This window comes from Acomys minous (assembly GCF_964271855.1).
Source record: "Acomys minous genome assembly, chromosome: 12".
In the NCBI taxonomy this organism is placed as follows: Eukaryota; Metazoa; Chordata; class Mammalia; order Rodentia; family Muridae; genus Acomys; species Acomys minous.
Window position 1 is genome coordinate 105386020 of NC_140493.1, and position 21024 is coordinate 105407043.

The 21024-nt window shown below is 49.2% G+C and overlaps 1 protein-coding gene across 4 annotated transcripts in view; it reads right to left on the reverse strand.

Moving 5' to 3' along the window:
- SLC39A11 (solute carrier family 39 member 11) overlaps positions 1-21024 on the reverse strand; it is a 393631-nt gene that overhangs the window by 280852 nt on the left and 91755 nt on the right. For all 4 annotated transcript variants that reach the window (XM_084749393.1, XM_084749394.1, XM_084749395.1 and 1 more), the window contains exon 4: positions 2521-2679. In XM_084749393.1, coding sequence (XP_084605519.1) covers positions 2521-2679 — 159 coding nt within the window. The remainder of the gene's footprint in view (positions 1-2520; positions 2680-21024) is intronic.

Here is a 21024-nt window from a genome sequence, read left to right on the forward strand (position 1 = left end):
AAGGAGAGACAGGCACACACCCCTCTGGTGGTCAAAGCTCAGTGACCATTTGTATTCGGGAGCTGGGGCAATAAGAAACACTGCCTGGCTATGTATGAGACCCTCGGAGCCGTGGTTTCCCTTCTCGAATTAACAGCAGCAATTCATTTCTTCTCCAGCATCCCAGAGCAGATGTTTACAGAATCTTCTGCCAACCAGTGAGGTCTAGGCGCTGATGGTTAGGCTGCCTCTTTCTCAGACCTTCCCCAACCCCACACCACAACATTTGGCCTCCATTTCACAGCCTTTTCTGACTTTTATTTCCTTTTTTTTTTTTTAGATTTATTTATTATGTATACAGTACTCTGTCTGCAACAGATCACATTATAGATGGTCATTAGCCACCATGTGGTTGATGGGAATTGAACTCAGGACCTCTGGAAGAGCAATCAGTCCTCTTAACCTCTGAGCTATCTCTCCAGCCCTGCCCCACCTCTATTTCTGATTTTCTACATTATGTATCCAAAGCTCAGCCCTGGGAGTGTCTCCCTATCTAAAGCATATATTAAAACAAGTATGAACCGAGGTTAACAACAACAACACAACAACAAAAATCACACAGCATAGTACAGACCGGCCAGTGACTATTTACATTGCCCAGAGAACTTTCTTCTGCTCAGGCAGCTGGTCAAATACACCTGGCACCAAGCCTGATGCCTCCGCCATTCCCATCCCTTCCCAGGTCTCAGTCAGCAGGACTAATCATGACAGGAAGGGCCCTTAATGAGAGAAGGGCTTAGAAGGCAGGGTGGCCATGGTGAGCAAGCAGAACAGGAGGCGAGTGAGGGCTGCACAGAGTCACTGAGCCACTACAACCTGCCACTTAGGAGTCAGGCGGCTGCATTCATGACCTTCCTGGCCAGATGAGTCAGAAGTTTACATATATCTGGATGGGTTTAAGAGCAGAGTCCACCTCTCCCCATGACAGCCTCTAAAAGCCATCAGCACAGTTACATCTGACAGCAAGGAAACCAAACATCCAGCGGGCAGAAACAGACATTGTCACTCAGGCTGCCAGTGGAAAGAAAACAGCTGACAGATGGTGTTTCCTTAGGATACTATCACAGCCGTCCGCGCATCCGTCGCATTCAGCTGACAGGCCCAGGGAATGTGCTGGACTGTCTGCCCTGCAAGTGATAAGCCTTGCAACAGCCCCAGGACCCAGCAATCTAGGTCTTGGGAGATCGTTGTTTCCTTTCTCTAGCTGGTAGTTTAAGGTGAGACGGGGGAAGGGGTCAGGCATGGCTGCACAGGCCTGAAATCCCAGCATTTGGGAGGTGATAGGGGAAGGTTGTGAGTTCAAGGCTAGCCTGGGTTACATAAAGAAACTCTGTCTCAAAAAAGAAAAAGAAAGAAAGAAAGAAAGAAAGGACAAAGAAAAAGAAAAAAAAGAAGAGAGCAAGCAAGTGGGTGGGGGAGGAAGGGAGGGAGAGAGGGGAAGTTAGAAAGGAAAGGTAAAAGTAGACAGGAAAAGAGAAAAGGAGAGAGAGAAGAAAGAGGGGAGGAAGGGAGGGAGAGAAGGAGGGAGAGGGAGGGAAGAACACAGGAAAAGCAGAGAGGGTGGAGGGGAGTACGCACACAGGAGAGGCTTCACTATGTCCTGGGGCACACGTACTCTGGTCCATGAAGAAACAATCTCACTTCCTTCCTATACCTCTCTCCTTTCTGGGTCACCAGCGAATCCAGACACCAACTTGGAGGAGGTGCTTCCGCCTACCTCTAAGACCTACGGGGTGTGTATGTGGGAAAGGGACATGACACAGTCCTACGCTGTGGCTGACATGAATCTTTCTCCCCTCTGCCAATAGCATGCACTGTGGTTACAAGAATTTAGCCAAAAGCTAAAGGTCGTCATCTCACAGCCTGGCCTTGGCTCTCTGCTTGGCCAAGAAGTTCACACCAGAAAGTGAGGCGCGCAAACCGAGCCCAAAGCCTGGTCTCCACACAGAAGCTCAGTAGCTTTTATTGCTGTTCTTATCTTACAGTCCCCAGATGGTAGGGAGGGAACCTGGAGCTAAGAGGCACCTGGCCCATAAATGTCAGGAGTGAACCAACCTCCCAGACTCTCCTCCTCCTGACACTTCCTGTTAACTGGTTTAGATATGAGGAACTGGTAAAGGTCTTTCACTACCCTTAGGTGTGCTGTCATCTCGCTGACGACTCGGATGAGCTCTCAAGCTCTCCCAGAACCACGATCATAAGCCCCTCCCCTCCCCCCGCCCCCAGTTCCTGTTGCTCATGTATTATGAACCTGTAACACTCTACATGGGCTACAACTTACGTATCTGACATTCAAAATCTGAATTTAGCAAGACGTGAACAGTGAGTCATGTTAACAGGCAAGTGAGTTCTTTATGGAAGGAATCACCGTTCACTTCCTCTAATGCCTTGTCTGCTTAGAATTCACCAACTACCTGAGGTAGGAATGGATCCAGCAAGGAATGGCTCCTGACTCCACAGCCCATAGAAAATGATACTCACCAGGTGAGGCATCAGGAGGTCAGCCAGGTAAACAAAAGCAGCTCCCAGGGTGAAGCCAACAGCCACTGGGAAGAAGGCGAAGGCACCAAAGCCCCCTGAGGATGTGGCCATCTCCACTGCTGGTGCTAACAGAGACCAATAGGAAGCCGCCAACATGACCTACAGAAACCACAGGGAGCAACAGTCATTAACCAACCCATAAGACTTTGCGGTAAGGGGCCAGTCCATAAGAGTTTCTGAGAGGGAAGTCAACCTATAGGACCTTCCAAGGGGTGGAAAACCAACCCATAAGGCCTTAGGGGTTGGGGGAGTCAACCCATAAGGCCTTGGGGGTTGGGGTAGTGAACCCACAAGGCTTTCTGACAGGGAGCCCTGTTGTTCTCTATGTCCTAAAAATAAGTCATACCATTTCACATCGTTAGGCCTTTAATCTCAGGCAATGGATACTATTCAACCAAAAGACCACCCTTGAAACCAGAAAAAGTCCCTCCCATAGTCCCTGGCTTGTAGGCTGGCTTAGGACAGCAGTGTGAGCAGGACAGGACAGCAGCATGGGCCAGACAGCAGTGTAAGCAGGGTAACACTGTGGGCAGGACAGTGTTACCTTGACATTTGACAAAGACGAAGCCACTGATTAAGCGGCCCATGCTTTTGGAAATACCCCATCACTCATGCACCTGTAATCGTGAAACACACTGGGTCAACAACAGCTAAGGCAAGAAAATAGAGGGCGCCAGTTAAGAAGAAGAAAGGGGTCAGCAGGAATGGGAAAGGTGACGGGACAGTAAGACGACTTAATATGATCAAAATGCATTACATACATGTATGAGAATGTCATCATGAGATCCACTGACCTATTATTCTATATAATATAATTAATACATGCTAATAAAAAGACATAAAAATAAAGAAAACCAGTTTGGTGTAGGACAGAGTTGATCTGAAAGGGTGGAGTCTAGTTGATTGCTATGTAGCCTCTGACACAGGAGGGTTTTTTGTTTTTGTTTTTTTGGGTGTTTTGTCTTGTTTTGTTTTGTTTTGTTTTGTTTTGTTTTGTTTTATTGTGAGACGGGGTTTCTCTGTGCAGTCCTGACTATCTGGACTTGCTTTGTAAGCCAGGCGGGCCTCATACTCACAAAGATTCCCCCTACCCCTGCCTCCTCAAATGCTGGGATTCCAAGTATATGCCACTGAACCCAGCTGACACAGGAGTTCTTATCCAAAGGTGATTTTTGCACTCCACAGGACAGGTGACAATGCCAAAAGTCACTGTCACACTGCGGGTGGGGCAGGAGACTACATCTAGTGATAAGCACTCTCCAATACACATCACAGCCCCTGACAACCAAGAGACATCTGGCCCCAGATGTGAGTCCTAAGGAAATGCAGTTCTAATTTAAAGCTCCCGAGACAAACTGCTCAGCATTACAGGGCCCCACTGCATTAGAGCACAGTGATTCTTACAGAGACCTCTCTCATGTTGGACTGACATGTGTCTCCCTAAACGTTTGCCTCCTTACTCTTCTCCCACTCTCTGGCACGTCAAAAATGGTGGCCCTTCCCCCTCGTGCTATGTGACAGCGCTTGAAATCACCTAAGATGTCAGTGTGTCAGAGTCAGATTGCTCTCTTCAATGTCCTCTTGAAGAAAAAGGGAGCGGTTAACTATTGATCAAAAGCCATTTCTAGGCACCAAGGCTTATATTTGATGCCTTGTCTTGTCACCACAACCCCTGGAGGCAGGTGTTCTCTGTTGTTACTTGTGGAAAAGACATTAACTCTCAGGTTGGGGATGTGGGCTCAGTCAATAGTGCTTCCTATGCAAGCACGAGGAGCTAAATACATTCCTCCAGAATCCGTGTGTAAAAGGCTGAAGGTGGCAGCCCATGCTTGTAATCCCAGCTCTGGCGAGGTGGAGACAGACACGCAGCCAGCATAGACAAGTTGGCCAGCTCAAGGTTCCATGGGAGACCCCAAATAAAAAGTGGATGGCCCCTGTGTAACAACACCAGAGTTGACCAGCTCCACAAGAGTGTGCACAGATGTAGATGCACTCTGACTCTGATGACTAATCTTGGTTGTTAGTTTAACACACAACCTGGAAGACAGAGCCTCAACTAAGAAACTGCCTCCGTGAGAATGGACCACAGCCACGTATCTGTGCGGCACTTTCTTGATTGATGTGTGAGGGCCCAGCCCATTGTGGGCAGTGACACCCCTGGGCAGGAACAAGCGGTGTTCCTCCATTGTCTCTGCTTGATTTCCTGCCCAGGGTCCTGCCTTGAGTTCTGCCCTGAATTCCTTCTGTGATATACTATGACCTAGGACTTAGTTATAAGATAAAAATAACTGCCCCCCCCACCTCATCCTCTGCACCAAGTTGCTTTTGGACTAGAAACACTTGAGCACAAACACACACCCATTAAAAAGGAAAAGAAATTGAATCTGAAATACTAAGGCAATTTGTTCCTTTTAGCCCAGGCAATAAGTGGCAGGTCCAGGGCACAGACCAAGCAGAACTAAAATCAATCCAATGACTAAAAGAGAAAAATCGCAGCTGGTCTCAGAGGTCAACAGGATCAACTTGACAAACTGTTCTCCTGACCTGCCTAAATTAACTAATCACCTATGGCTTTTTAAATCTTACACATGCCGTGACATCTTCACGGCTAGAGTCCACCCACCACCTGTCGTAACAGTCACAGGCGACATATAAAATGTTGAATGGGATTTCTAAAATTTACTTAATTATGCCGCATCACCCATTTCCAAAATAACACGCAGAGTGACAACCAGGCATTAGGACGGCAAGAAGAAAGAGCAACCCGTGCAGGAAGCTGTGGGTTGCCTTCTGCCAGCCACTGCTCACACAGAGCCACTTGCCCTGGAACTGACTCTCCCAGGCAAGGTCTTAACGTCACCCACGGAACTCTGCCTCTGCAGCTCCAGAGAGGATGAAAGTCTGTCACTCAACCAGATGGGCACAGAGATCGACCAGTGCAATGGCATGCGTCCGGGCTGTCATTTAAAAAAAAACAAAAAACACAAAAAGGATCCAGGGACTCCCCATGCAGAATTCACCTCATTTGCTTTAGACTTCACAGCCTTTGTAAGCTCACCACCTGCACAGGGATGGACATGGACCATCTTCATTCTCCTCTGTGAACTTGACCCAATCTGTAACCCCTTCTCACATAGCACCCCACACACACCAACAATTTCAAAACCCTAAGACCCAGAGAAAGCCACTCATCAGGCCCTCCAAACCCTCTCTATTCACTATGAGGAAAAGAAGCAACTCGACGAGCATCATCCAAGCTACTTCCTACTTCCCCAGCCTCTGTGTTCCTTCCCATTTCAACACGTACTCAACCATCTTCAACTGCATCCCTCTGCATCTCTGGGTACCAAGCCTATTCTATGCCTGTGGTAGTTAATCTTGGTTATCAACTAGGTCTGGACTAGGTCTGGAATCAACTAAAAGACAAGTCCCTTGGCATTACTGTGAGAGATCTCCTTGATTACATTATCTGATAAGGGCAGACCTCCCCTAAATGTGGGTAGCACCTCCCAAGAACAATTCAGATAAGAAGAGATGGAGGAAATCTTCACTTTTTTGCCTGCTTGCCTTCACTCTGCTGGCAAGTTCATCTACTCTGTTGCTGAAACACTTCTTCACCAATATTAGAACCAACTTCCCCAGGTTCCCAATGTAGACTGAATACCAGAAGCTCTCCAGGAACCCCCCTAGGCTTTCGGCACCAGACTGGGACGGCTGAGACATCCAGCCACCTAGACTTGTTAGCCTCTTCAGCCATTGGTGGACCAGAAATATATATATATTATAAAGGGACATCCTTATCATTAGACTACCTCCTGCTGATTAGGGGCATCGAGTTCCTTGAGGCAAGTCTGATCTTCAACAGCAGGATTTGTTATTTCTTCTTTTCACGTGACGACTTAACAAACGGTGACCAACAGCAACCAACAACTGACTAACAATCCACCACAGTTCAAGGGCCCAGCATTTATATACCCTCTGAAAAACTCCCAGAATCCAAGACATCACACAACTGTACAAACTATCTGCCACAGCAAACCCATGCCCCTCACCAAGCACAAGGCAAATCATAGTCAGCTGCTGCAAAGCAGCCCCCATATCCCCACAGCTGGGACTCAAGGGGACAAAAATTCCAAAATCATCACCACAGGCCACCACAACTATCATATGTCCCTATATATGAGAAACAAGCCAAGTTCTCATAGATAGATTTTAACGTGGAGCAGAGAGACAGACATGCTCTTGTAAGAGCCATGCTGGACTCTGGGATGCTTGGAAGAACATCCCAGATAACACAGGTGGACCACTCCAGGGAAACCACTGTTCTTCACCCTTCTAGTCAAACCTCGATCCCTGATGGGGTGCCTTCATTTTTAACTTTCCTTGTCAGCTTCCTGACTTACACAGAAACTGAGCTGTGGCAAAAGGGCAATCTGCACATGGCACTGGGTTCCTGCCTAACGTGAGTGGGGCCTTAAGAAAAGCTATGACAAGGGCATGTGTGGTGGTAGGCAAGATAGCCATGTGCTAATGGTCAAACCCGTGACTTTCCCATCCTCTGTGGCAGAAGGAATTCCACAGGTGGGACCACATTAATGACACTGAGATGGAGGAGATAACCGTGGATGTCGGGTGGGAGCCAGCGTTGTGCTGAGGGCCTTACAAGGGCGTGAAGAAGAGTACAGCTGGAGGGGACAGATGACACCGAACCAGACACTTGACTTTATTTACACAAATGTAGAAATCTGCAGAGACAGTTAGTACATTGGGGGCCGCTATCTAGGAGTAGAAGATGGGACAGTTGCCCAGTATGAATGCTCACGTTCTCAATTCACTGACCCCTGAACTGTCAAAGTTATGTTGGGAAAAATCTTACCATAACTTATATGGAAAGTTAGGGCTGACCTAGTCAACTGTGAGGACCCTATCTTGCACTACTGCCCCCAGAGGTGTGCTGAACGTCCCAGCCCCTTGTGGCACCTCTACGTCTCTGTCTGTGGCAATGTCGAGACCTTTCTCAGCATCTGTCTCTGGCCCTTGGCTGCCAGTTCATGCTCGTGACAACAAAGTGCAAAATTTGGACTCAGACGCTGGGCTCTGGCACTCACTAGTGAGGAGTCCTCTGTTGCCCAGTCTGGCCAACTAGCAGTGACGCTACCAGCCAGGGCTACTGGAAGAATGTAGCAATGGAGCCACCATGCCAACCCAGGAGCTGGCAGGAGGCACAGATCCTCCTACTTCCCACAGACCTGCTCACTGGGCATCCCCTCCTTCCCCTGACCTGGCACGGCTCCCCTCTGGCCAGGGTCCTTACCCATCACACCGGATTAGTTCTCTGCACCCAAACTCCCAGGACCGTGTAGGCAATAGGCTCTGGCTTGTCCTTGGAGCACCTCTGTATGCTCCACCACCCAGCAAAGCAGTCTTGGACAGGGACTTGTTTGGTATCTGTTGCCTAAACGGGTCCTCTGTCGTCCCTGCTAATGAAGGGGAGCAGCAGAGGTGGAGAAACCAGGACTTATGATCCAGATGGGATTCGACCCTCACTTTCGAGTCTGTTGCCTGCATCTCACAGTGATTTTTTTTTTCACCTTCCAAATTAAGTACAACACAGGCTCTCACTCAGATGCCTTCGTTCCTCTGACAAATGATAAGCAACTGAAGTCAGGGAGTTTTTCAGGGGTGGGAAATCAGCAGAGACTTCGCAGAGCTCCGTGGATAACACGCTGGGCAGCCTAGGGATAGAAGCACAGACTCCCTGGGCGTTGAGAAAGACTGTAGCAGACTTCTCGGTCCAAGGGCATCACTTAACAGGCAGTATGAGCAAGACTTGACTGATGTAGATGAAGGGGCTTTTCCCAAAGGCCCCAGAGGATGATGGGGCAAACTGATGTCATACATGACTGACTGTCCCAACACCCCAAGTAAGCTAGTACCATCTTTTAACCCTGCCAAGCCAAAGAGTCTTTTGTGAAATTCTGGAAACTTCGGAGAAAAGACCAGGTGTAACTTGGTACCTGCCCTCATCAGGCAAAAGATTCTGGGACAATGGGAAGTGGGGGACATGAAATTAGCATCATCAGAATGGAAGATATCAGATGTTGGCAGGTGTAAGTTGCCACCTGCCCTGATCAGGCAAAGGATCCTGGGATAATGGGAGGTGAATGGGGGGGGGGGCATGAAATTAGCATCATCAAAATGGAAGATACCAGGTGTTGGCAGGACAAAGCAAAAGCTGGCATGCTGTTGGCGGGGTTGAACACTAACACAGCTGTCATGGAAACCAACATGGAGGTCCTTGAGAAACTAAAACAAGGACCATCACGTGATAGAGCAATGTGGCTGGGGAGACACCTGAGGGAAATAAAATGAGGGTGTCGAGGAGCTAGCCACACTTGTGCTTATTCCAGAACCACACGAGTAATAAACAACAGACTAAGCCGACTGAGAGGAACGGGGTCCTCATAGGTTCGTATCTCTCTATTAGCCCCCAAGTGCCTGAGAAGCAGACAGGCAATTAGGCACTAAGACGTTCACAGGGTAAGCCCTGCCGGGAAGCACAGTCCAAGCAGAGACAGCAAAACTAAGCATGTGCACACTGGACTCCGCACCTTCCTCCTGGGCGACCCACGCCACAAGAGGAGGCTCCACGTGGCATATACTCTGGATAGGATCCTATAGCACTCGAGAGAGGGAGCAGGTGACACCCACAGCCTGAAGTCTGGTGACTGTAGAATTCTAGTGTGTTGTGCTCTGAATGAGAGACGTTGCCCTAGGGTACTTGGTCCTCAGTTGGTGGTGCTGTGCACAAAGGTTATGGGACCTTTAAAACCCGGGGGCTTGGAGCTGCATGCCTGGATCCCTGGGACCACTAACTGGCTCTTCTTCCAAAGAACTAAGAGTCCAGTCCCAGCCCCGCACGGTGGCTCCCACGGTCTGTTACTCCAGGCTCAGGATATCCAGTACCCCATATATACATGGTGCCTAGATACCCGTGCAGGCAAACCCCTCAAACACATAACATAGAAATAAGGAGAAAAAAAATTAAAGATGGAGCATTGTTGGAGGAAGTACATCGTGGGGTGGGGTGAGGGGGGTTTTGGGGTTTTAGAAGCTGGTCCTCACTTCCTGTTCTCATGTTTGGGTCATTCTCAGGCCCCTTTCTTCCATCCCTCCCTTGGTCCCTCCCTAAGCTCTCTCTCTCTTTCTCTCTCCCTCCCTCCCTCCCTCCCTACTTCCTGTGTACAGATGAAAGGTGACCACTCTATTTCCTCACCGCCAGGCCTTCCCCCCCACGATGAACTAGAGGAACTATAGGCCAGAACAGGTCCTTTCTCCTCTAAGTTTCTCTGTCAGGGGACTCTACCATAGCAACAGAAACATAATTAAATGCAGCCACGCCTCAAGGCTTCCATTGACTTGACTCATAGGAGATGTCACATTAGGAGAAACTGAACAAGGACGCACAGAAACTCACTGCAGCATTTTAGAAAGCAGCCTGGAAGTGTAGACTACCCCCATGGTGACCAGTTTATCAGAAATTGACAGCAAGCTGCAAGCGCAGAGCCAGGGCTGAGGTCCCTCCAGCCAGGTGCATAGACCAGGCAACCAAAGGAAGAGCGCCCAGGGTTGATTCTGAGAGGTCAGCGGAGCACAGGCCTGGGGCTTCAGTAGGTGGCAGCCCATGAGACAAGGGACTCCACCTCCTTGAATCCCGTGGCCTCCTGTCTGAAGCTCAGTAGCTCAGTTACCCGCCCAGTGACACTGTGCTGAAAATGACCAAGCCAGGATTGGAACCTGGGGTCGAACTCCAAACCCAGTGCCCACCCAGGAGCTGCACACAACCATCTCTTGTACTTTTTATATTCTGCTAGTTCTTTGCTATTGTTGCTGCCTGTTTCAGCAGATAGATGGATTTTTATCAATAACAACTGTGACATTTCAAAGAAGTTAAAGGAGGAGATTATTCATTAGGTTGTATTGGGACAGGTGGCTGACCATTGGAGTGAAAAAATCAAAACTGAACTGTCACTCACTTTATTCAAGCAAATGAAACAAATATAAAAATGTCTGAGGGGCTTGTATTTATATATGTGTGTATGTATATGTGCATATATGTGCACACATATATACACATATACATACATATATGTGTGTGTACATATATACATATGCATGTATATATTCATATACATACACACACACACACACACACACACACACACACACACACACACACACATATAAAATTGGGCCTAGAGAAATGTCTTGGTGGGTAAGGATACTTGTTATCCAAACATGAGTACCCAAGTTCAGACCCCAGGACCTACATAAAAAGCCAGGCATGGGCATGTGTGTGTGTGTCTGTGTGTGTGTGTGTGTGTGTGTGTGTGTGTATGTGTCTGTGTAAATTCCTCATTTCCCTTCTGTCATTCTTATAATCTAGAAGAGCTCATGATATGATCCTTGCTCTCAAAATATCATGTTTCCAGGACTCACATTCCTATTGCTAGTAAGCACAGACTAATCACAACCAGACAAGCCCCTAGCCCAACACAGGTGAGCCTTCCCAGCTCTGTGCGGTGACCTACCTGAAACAATTTCCACCCTGGGAAGAGAAGTGAGCTTATGAAGCGCTCCCTAAGGGACTCAGCACCATACTCTGGCACAGTGGGTGGCGCTAAGGCGTCCCTTTATCACAGTCATCGCAGTTCAGACATGGGAATGACAGAACCAAATCGCCATCTTAAAGAGAAAGGAGGACAGGAATGGCCGCACCTCCTTCCCCTGGGCCAGGGTTTCCATTCTCTGCACCTTTAAAAGGGTGTCTACGGAAGGTGGCAGGAAACCGGTTAAAATAACACCGCCTGGCCCTGCACCTGCTGCTGAGTGGTCCTTCTTTTTTTTTTCCCCCTTTATTAATTTATTCTTGTTACATCTCAATGGTTATCCCATCCCTTGTATCCTCCCATTTTTCCCTCCCTCCCATTTTCCCCTTATTCCCCTCCCCTATGACTGTTCCTGAGGGGGGACTTCCTCCCCCTGTATATGCTCATAGGGTATCAAGTCTCTTCTTGGTAACCTGCTGTCCTTCCTCTGAGTGCCACCAGGTCTCCCTCTCCAGGGGACATGGTCAAAGGGGAGGCACCAGAGTATGTGAGAAAGTAATATCCCACTCTCCACTCTACTGTGGAGAATGTTCTGTCCATTGGGTAGATCTGGGTAGGGGTTTAAGGTTTACCTCCTGTATTGTCCTTGGCTGGTGCCTTAGTTTGAGCGGGACCCCTGGGCCCAAGAGTGGTCCTTCTTAAATGGGTGACAAAGGAAATAAATGTGGACTCTAATTAATGTTGCAGTGGTTCTCCACCTGTGGGTCGGGACCCCTCTGGGGCCAAATGACCCTTTCACATGGGTTGCATATCATGTACCCTGCATATCAGAGATTTATAATACGAGTACTAAAGAACTACTTTGGGCACCTTAAACTGAATGGAAAAGACCTATCCCAAGATACGACATTTAGATTTTTAAAAATACATAAAAAGTAATAGGGGCTACAGAGATGGTTCAGAGATTAACAGCACTGGCTATTCTTCCAGAAGAAGCAGATTCAATTCCCCAACACTCACGTGGCAGGCAGCTCACAAGCAAGTTCCAGGAGACCCCACAGCTTCCTCTGGCCTCTGCCAGCGTACGGTGAACAGACTTACATGCAGGCAAAGCATGCATCTACATAATTGAAGTCTTTAAATGGAAACAAATAATAAAAAGGAGCAAACTATGAGTGTGGCAGCCACAGCGGACGAACCTCAGAACAGCTATAGTGGTTGACAGAAGACAGACAGCACTCACTGTGTGTGTGTGTGTGTGTGTGTGTGTGTGTGTGTGCGCGCGCGCGCGTGCGCGCAACCCGATGTCACTCAAGCACAAGAAAACACACACTTCCAGAAGTCTTCAAGGTTTGCATGGAGGGGAGTCAAAAGTGTCTCAGGGAAGAAGAGCTCCTGGTAGAGTGACATGGGTTTTCTTGGTCTCATTTGGGGACATGTACACGGCTGACATGTACACGGCTGTGTACAGTTGTCAAAACACACCACCACACTGGAGCCTCCCTTTGAGAGGCAGATGTGTAGGGAGATCTGGGCTCCGTTCCCTAACCTCCCAAGCCCTTTGCCTGAGCTATGTCACCGCCAGTCCCTGGAGCTGAGGTCACTCTCTCCCACCAGTCAGTTACGCATGGAGAGGTCACTGCAACATGCTCAGTGACACGCTTCTGGGCTCTTCATCCCCTGCCCCGGCAGGAAATCCCCAGCCATCAAAGATGATGACAGCAGGTGTCAAAACACAGCACAGCTCCTTAGAGAAGGTGCCTACACTGACACTGTGCTTCTGCCACCATAGGTCTGGGGGATGACCGGATATACATACTCAGGGTCTGTGCCCTCAAGCCTCTCCTCAAGACCGTGGTCACCCTCAGAAAAATCTAAAGGCTTTTCTTCATTCATGTGGCCTCAGAGCTGCTCAGTTTGAGTCTACTGCTGCAGAGGAAAGAAAATGCTGGCAGTGGGGAAAATTCCAGTGTAGAATAATGACTTCAGTGACTCACAAAGAAACAATCTTTGCTGCTTCCTGTGTGTGTGTGTGTGTGTGTGTGTGTGTGTGTGTGTGTGTGTGTGTGTGTGTGTGTCCCCATGTATATATGGGTACACAAATGACACAGCCCGCTGTAGAGGTCAGAAGACAGCCAAGTGTCAGCCTCACCTTCTTTGTATGAGACAGGGTCTCTTGGCTGTTCACTGCTGACTGTGACAGGGTCCCTTGGCTGTTCACTGCTGACTGTGACAGGGTCTCTTGGCTGTTCACTGCTGACTGTGACAAGGTCCCTTGGCTGTTCACTGCTGACTGTGACAGGGTCCCTTGGCTGTTCAATGCTGACTATGACAGGGTCTCTTGGCTGTTCACTGCTGACTATGACAGACAGGGTCCCTTGGCTGTTCACTGCTGATTGTGACAGGGTCTCCTGGCTGTTCACTGCTGACTGTGACAGACAGAGTCTCTTGGCTGTTCACTGCTGACTGTGATAGACAGGGTCTCTTGGCTGTTCACTGCTGACTGTGACAGGTGAGGTGACCACACACTTCTAGGGGTTCTCTTGTCCCCATCTCCCACTTGTCATAAAAGCACTAGTGTTACCTACGTCTGCTACCACGTCAAGCTTCATGTGTTCCTGTGGATTTGAACTCGTCTTCAAGCTTGTGTGGCAAGCGCCCCACCCACTGAGCCATCTCCCCAGCCCAGGAGTCAACGCTGTGGGCCTTGGCTTCCATTCAAGTGGGACTGCTCTTACCAAAGGCTGGAGGGCTGGGCTTGAATGGATGTGTGTACTGCTAAATAAAGTTTCTCAAGAAGAAGGGAAAATCCAGTAGAGTTTCTTGTTTGTTTCTGGTCTGGGTGGAATCACTTTTTTAAATGAGTTGCTGAGATAGACTTGATAGAAACTGTACATATTTGAAAACACAATTTGACCACGTCCTCTTGGTGGGGAGGCCCGGTGGCACTCAGGGGAAGGATAACAGGCTACCAAGAAGAGACTTTATATCCCATGATCATATACAGGGGGAGGAGGTCCCCCTCAATAACAGTCATAGGGGAGGGGAATAGGGTGAAAGTGGGAGGGAGGGAGGAATGGGAGGATAGAAGGGATGGGATAACAATTGAGATGTAATATGAATGAATTAATAAAGAAATAAATTTTTAAAAAAAACGCACTGTGACTTTATTTAGAGTAGTGGTTCTTAAGTTTCCTAATGCCAGGACCCACTAATACAGACCCTCATGCTGTGGTGACCCCCAACCATAAAAATATTTCATTGCTTCTTCATAACTGTAATTTTGCTACTGCTATGGATAGTAATGTAACTATCTGATTTGCAGGATATCTGACATACAGCCCCTGTGAAAAGGTTGGTCGACACCCCCCAAAGGGGTGGAGCCCCACGGGTTGATAACCACTGTTTTGGAGTAGATTTAAACTCAAGACCCTTGTACTCACAGTAGCACATCCGTTTGCCAACCCCCCCCCCAGAATCACGTGACCTCCTTATTGTCACTCCTCGTCTCCTCATCTCCACAGGCAGTGACTGATTATTCTTCTGTCAACCTGTTTGCCATTTCTAGAATTTTAAATGAGTGAAATTCTAATGTTTGGCTTCTTTTTTAATAATTATATATTTATCTTGTGTGTGTGTGTGTGTGTGTGTGTGTGTGTGTGTGTGTGTGTGTTCCTGCATGAGTCTATGCATACCATATGGGTGTAGGTTGTTGTGGAGGCCAGAAAGGACATTAGATTCCCTGGAATTACAGTTACAGATGGCTGTGGGCCACCATGTGGCTGCTGGGAAATCCCATGTGTGGCACCCACGTGCACTGGAGCTCCCACAAGCTATGGCCTTAGCCAGTCCCTAAGGGATATCACACCACTCCAATGTAAAAAAAAAATACTCAGTGTTTACATGTTCATGTGTGTGCACATGCGTGCAGGTGCATGTGGAGGCCAGAGGTCAACACTAGGTGACTTCCTCGTTTGTTCTCCACATTGTGTAAGCCAAGGTCTCTCACTGGTCATCACTTGCACCAGTTCGTCTGGCCAGTATGCACCCGAGACCCTTCTGTCTCCACATCCCCAACACTGGGATTCCCTGTGCACGCTGCCCTGCCTACCTTTTACATGTGCCCTGTAAATCCAAACTCAGGCCTACATGCTTGCGTGGCAAACCCTGGACTGATGACATCACCCCTCACTCCCAATACTTAGTTTCTTTGTTTGACTTCAATGCTCCTCTCCCACAAATCCATTACTGTGATTAACAGACGGGCAAGCATATTTATTACCCCAGCGCTTTCAGGGCAGACCGAGACTGACTAGATGAAGAATCATTAAGCTCACCAAAACTATTAAATCCATGAAGACAAAAGGGAAAAAAATGAGGGTGATGACAGAGGAGAGAGCACGCTCACCAAACCTTTTCACCAGCTGCCCACCAAGAGGGTGTGAACAAGTTGCCCTCGCCAGCCTCCCATGGCATCCAGCCACCAATCCATCAGCACTTCTCACCGTGGGCTTGTTGATGGACAATTGTACCAGCTGGCCAGGCTTCCCCACCCCAACACTACCACTCACTCACGCTGGGCCAATCTGTCCCAGATCTGGTGGCTAAGACGCAGCCCTGCCCACGCTGGAAGGAGGGGAGCCGGGTGAGCTGCCTGGCTCCATTGAGAGAAAACTCAGAGATCTAGGAACGAGCTCCTCCCAGCATTGCTCATCTCCCTTGGGAAAGGTTTTGTGCCTCTTTCAGCTGTCACTAGTAGTAAGACTCAGGGGCAGACCCCTCAAAGGTCAAGAAGAAAAGATGATTTGTCCATTCCACACAGACTCGCATTTCATCCCACCACTTGGGAAAACACAGTGCTGTGCTTGGAATATGAAATGCCTACTCCCAGACACGTGTTTTGAACACTTGGCCTTGACCTGGTAGTGCTATTTTGGAAGGTTCTAGAAACTTGAGAGATACAGTCCAAGAAGCAGAAGCACGTCACTGGAAGGTGGGTCCTTGGGGATATGGGTTTGTTTTTTTTTTAAATTCAGTTTATATCCCTATTGTAGTTCCCTCCCTTGTCTCTTCCTGGTCCTACTCCCTCTCTCCCTCTTCCTCCTATTCCCCTCACCTACTCTTCAAAGAAGGGGAGCCCCCACCACCAACCCCAGCATATCAAATCCCATCAGGACTGAGCGCATCTTCTTTCCTTGTGGCCTGGTGAGGCAGCCCCATTGTGGGGAAGTGATCAGAAGCAGACAACAGAGTCCATGTCAGAGAGAGCCTCCACTCCCCTTACTAGGGGATTACATGAAAACTGAGCTGCCCATCAGCTACATCATCTGCATAGGGGGCCTAGGTCCAGTCCATGCATGGTCCTTGGATGGTGTTTCAGTCTCCATAAGCCCCCTTAGGTCCTGGTCAGTTGGATTTGTTGGTCTTCTTGTGGAGCACTGTCCCCTCCAGGTCCTACTATCTCCCCCCCCCCCCACAACCCTCACTCTTCCACAAGACTCCCTAAGCTCTGCCCAATGTTTGATTGTGAATCTCAGCATCTATTTCCATCTGCTGCTGGGTGGACCAGGTTTAGGTCTCTCAATTTCTGCTCTATTTTTATCCCTGCACATCTTGTAGGCAGGGAAATTTTGGGGTTGAAGTTTTTGTGGATGGGGGTCCTGTCTAGTGAAGAGAGTGACCTCTTCAGTCTCTATGATCCCTGCTACTAAGATTCTCAGCTAGAGTCACCCCCATATTCTACCAGGAGCCTACACTGTTGTAGGTCTCCAGCTTGGCACAGAGATGCCCCCACCCATGGCGCCTCTCCTCTCTGTAAGGCCTCTGTCCTCCTGCACCTGTTCTCCCCAGGTCTGAGCTGCACCCTCATTTCTCTCTATACTCCCTCTTCCACCCTGTTCCCTCTCTTCAACCAGTTCTGCTTAAAAACAAGGACATTATGAACTTTGTGGGCAAATGGGTAGAACTGGAAAAGGTCATCCTGAGTGAGGTAACGCAGACCCAGAAAGACACACATGGTAAATATACTCACTTTTGAGTGCATAGTAGCCATAAAGTACAGGATAACTGTGCTACAATCCGCAGACCCAAAGAAGGTAAGTAACAAGGAGGACCCTGGAGATATGTCAACCCAGCCTACTTCCTGTTTTGCTCTCTGTCTTCTGGTACACTATGATGTGAACATCCTCTTGCCACATGCTCCCAACAACCATGAAATATGCTGTTCCATGTGAAGCTTCCCTTCCGTGATGCACTGAAACTGATGGGGACAGGAGGGATGGTAGGGGACAGGAGGGACGGGAGGGGACAGGAGGGATGGTAGGGGACAGGAGGGATGGGAGGAGACAGGAAGTGTGGTGAGGGACAGGAGGGGACAGGAGGTGTGGTAGGGGACAGGAGGGACGGTAGGGGACAGGTGGTATGTTAGGGAACAGGAGGGACAGTAGGGGACAGGAGGGACGGAAGGGGACAGGAGGGGTGGTAGGGGACAGGAGGGACGGGAGGGGACAGGAGGGATGGTAGGGGACAGGAGGGGTGATAGGAGACAGGATAGGAACACGCTCACACTCTGTGTTATAAAGACACGTCTGAACCCCACCCCATAAAAAGAATCAATGCATGCATGTGAGTAAGAGTTCAGCCTGCACGCACTCTTCGCGGCTTGTTTGTTCTGAGTGCATATCGACCCAGCCCAGCCCAGTCTGAAATAGAATGTTGAGAGCAGAAGACGCTAATTAGAGTCTCCCTTTCTCAAGCATGGTCTGAATTAAAACATCCAGAACACAGAGGGAAGAGTGTAAGGGATCATAAGAGAGGCACATATAGTCCCAAAACCACACTGAGCATCTAACTAGGGAGGCAAGACAGAGCTCCAGGTCAGCTGACTGACTGCCCCGTTTTCTGCCTTCCCCATAAATATTGTGCCAGATGAGGACAAGGTGGAAGACAGCTTTCTAAAAGACGTTAATCCACTGTCTTCTCAAACATCTGGCTCTCTGAACGAAGCACGGTTTTACAATTCAGTTCCGGTCTCTACTCATTGACATCTGTGAGTGACAGGCAACCGCATGCTCTGGTGTTCTGGTTACGGTCCCAAGAGCCAAAATACACCCTTCAGTCCTTTAAATTGTACCTGAAGAGTATGACAGACATGGTTATGCAAAGGTGACTAATTTATGTTTGAATTCTTGGATCCTAGCTGGTAAGACTGTTTGGGAAAGATTAGGAGGTGTGGCCTTGCTGGAGGAGGCGTGCCACTGGGGATGAGCTGTGAGGTTTCAAAAGACTTCTGGCATTCCCAGTGTGCCTCTCTCTTCCTCCTTCCTGTAGCTCAAGATGTCAGCTCTCACCCGCCCCCAGGCCTTCGCCCTGTCATCGTGGACTCTAACACCTGAATCCATAAGCCCAATTCAATGTTTTGCTTTATAAGTTGCCTTAGTCATGGTGTTTTTGTCACAGCAATAGAAAAGTAACTAAAACAGAAGTAAAAGTGTTTCCTGCCCCAGGCTCCCCAGGGGAAGTGAGGGGCTCACACCAGTAAAATGGCACTGCTTCCTGGGAGACACCGCGTGACAGGGAAGGACCTCGAGAAGGGCTTGACATAATGAGGAAAGCTCCATCTAGAAGTGTCTCGCTTAGCAAACAAAACTAACAGGAACCCTCTTGGCTCATCTGTCTGGGAAGGGTTAGGAGGAGGCGTGGCCTTGCTGGAGGAGCCATGTCACTGGGGGCAGGCTTTGAGGTTTCAAGAGAGCCGTGCCATTCCCAATATGTACTCTGCCTGCCTCCCTAAAGGCAGAACTTCCCACGGTTGGTACAAGAAGGATTACATGAGCTTGTCCATGTAAACTGCTCAACAAAAGAGGGGGCCCAGGATCGCCAGCTGCTACCTACTGCCCAATTCTACATATCTCTATCCCACTGCTATAACAGCCAGTGACCGAGGCAAGAAGATGAACCAAAGCCTTCAGATCTATACCTATGTGTGGAATAACTGGGGGTTGTAAGCCCTGTTTACCCACCCTGAAAACTGTGGTACCCTTGAGTGAGAAAAGCAGCCGTAGGGCAGAGCATTTACAGAATGGAAGTGAGGTAGGGCCAGCAGTCACTGTGGGGTGGCAGCTGAGGGGCAGGGCTGGCCACCAGCCAGCTAGCCTGAAGTCTAGAACAGGGGGTGGATGACACTACAGTCAGAAAGGCAGGATAGTAGGCCACTGCTGTGCCTGGTGGCCCGAGCTGAGAAGGGGGTAGGGGCAGAGGGGCTGAAGGCCTAGGAGGGAAGGTGGCAAACCAGTGGAAGGGTCCAGCAGGAATGCAAGTGGGAGAAGAGAGGAGATTTTTAAATGGTTGATTTCAAAAGTCTCTGAAAGAAAAGAGTAGTTTAAAATGCAGGGCCAACAAGATGGCTCAGTGGGTGAAGATGTCTGCAGCCAAGCTTTACCGCCAGAGTTCACTCCAAGGGCTACATAACGGAAGGAGAGAACTGACTCCCACAAACTGTCTTCTGACCTCCACATGCATGTCATGGCACCTGCATGCATATGCATACATTTGCACACACACACACACACACACACACACACACACACACACACACACACACTCACACAATGTAAATTCAAAATTAAACTCCAAACTGGGAGATAGAGAGATGGGTTAGTTGGTAAAGCACTTGCCACATGACCATGATGCCCTGACTTCAGTGCCCAGATCCCAGCACTGAGGAGGCAGTGCACACTTGTGACCCCATCACTAAGAAGGCAGTGCACACTTGCAATCTCAGAACACTGAGGAGGCAGTGCACACTTGCGATCCCAGAACACTGAAGAGGCAGTGCACACTTGTGACCCCAGCACTGAGGAGGCAGTGCACACTTGTGACCCCAGCACTGAGGAGGCAGTGCACACTTGTGACCCCATCACTAAGAAGGCAGTGCACACTTGCAATCTCAGAACACTGAGGAGGCAGTGCACACTTGCGATCCCAGAACACTGAAGAGGCAGTGCACACTTGTGACCCCAGCACTGAGGAGGCAGTGCACACTTGTGACCCCAGCACTGAGGAGGCAGTGCACACTTGTGTCCCCAGCACCGAGGAGGCAGTGCACACTTGTGACCCCAGCACTGAGGAGGCAGTGCATACTTGCAATCCCAGCACCGAGGAGGCAGTGCACATTTATGACCCCAGCACTGAGGAGGCAGTGCACACTTGCGACCCCAGCACTGAGGAGGCGGATTCAGGCATGGGGATGGACACTTGCGATCCCAGCACTGAGGGTCAGCAAGCCTTTGGGCTCACTGGCTAGTCAATGTAATCAAATCAATGAGCTCCCGGGTCAGTGAGAGACCATGTCTCACAAAAACAAGTGGATGGCACCAGAGGAAGACACCTGAGGTTGATGTCTGGCCTCGGCGTGCACCTGTGCACATGTGTGCGACATACACTTAATATGGCAAAGCTGGGAAAGGACATAAATCATGGACTCATCAGCAAAGAAACCACCAAGAGGTACCAAGGGACACAGCAGGTGCCCAGCCCTGCCTGGGGTCAAAGAAGCAGTAGGGAAAGTTGCATTGCCGGGCCTGGGGCAGGGCTGAAGACAAATGCCTTTCTTTTGTCATCCTGAAGACTGGACTCCTACTCAAGTAGGAGAATGCAGTGGGCCAACATGTGCACCTTGACACACACTGGGCACCAGGAGTCCTGGCCACCCTGAGTCCTGGCACGATCTCCCCAGCTGGAAGCTGTTCTTCAGCATTGCTAAAGGAGACCACAGAGACCCAACAGGAAGAAGACAGACCTCTGGCGGAAGCCAGAGACCTCAAAAAGTCAACAT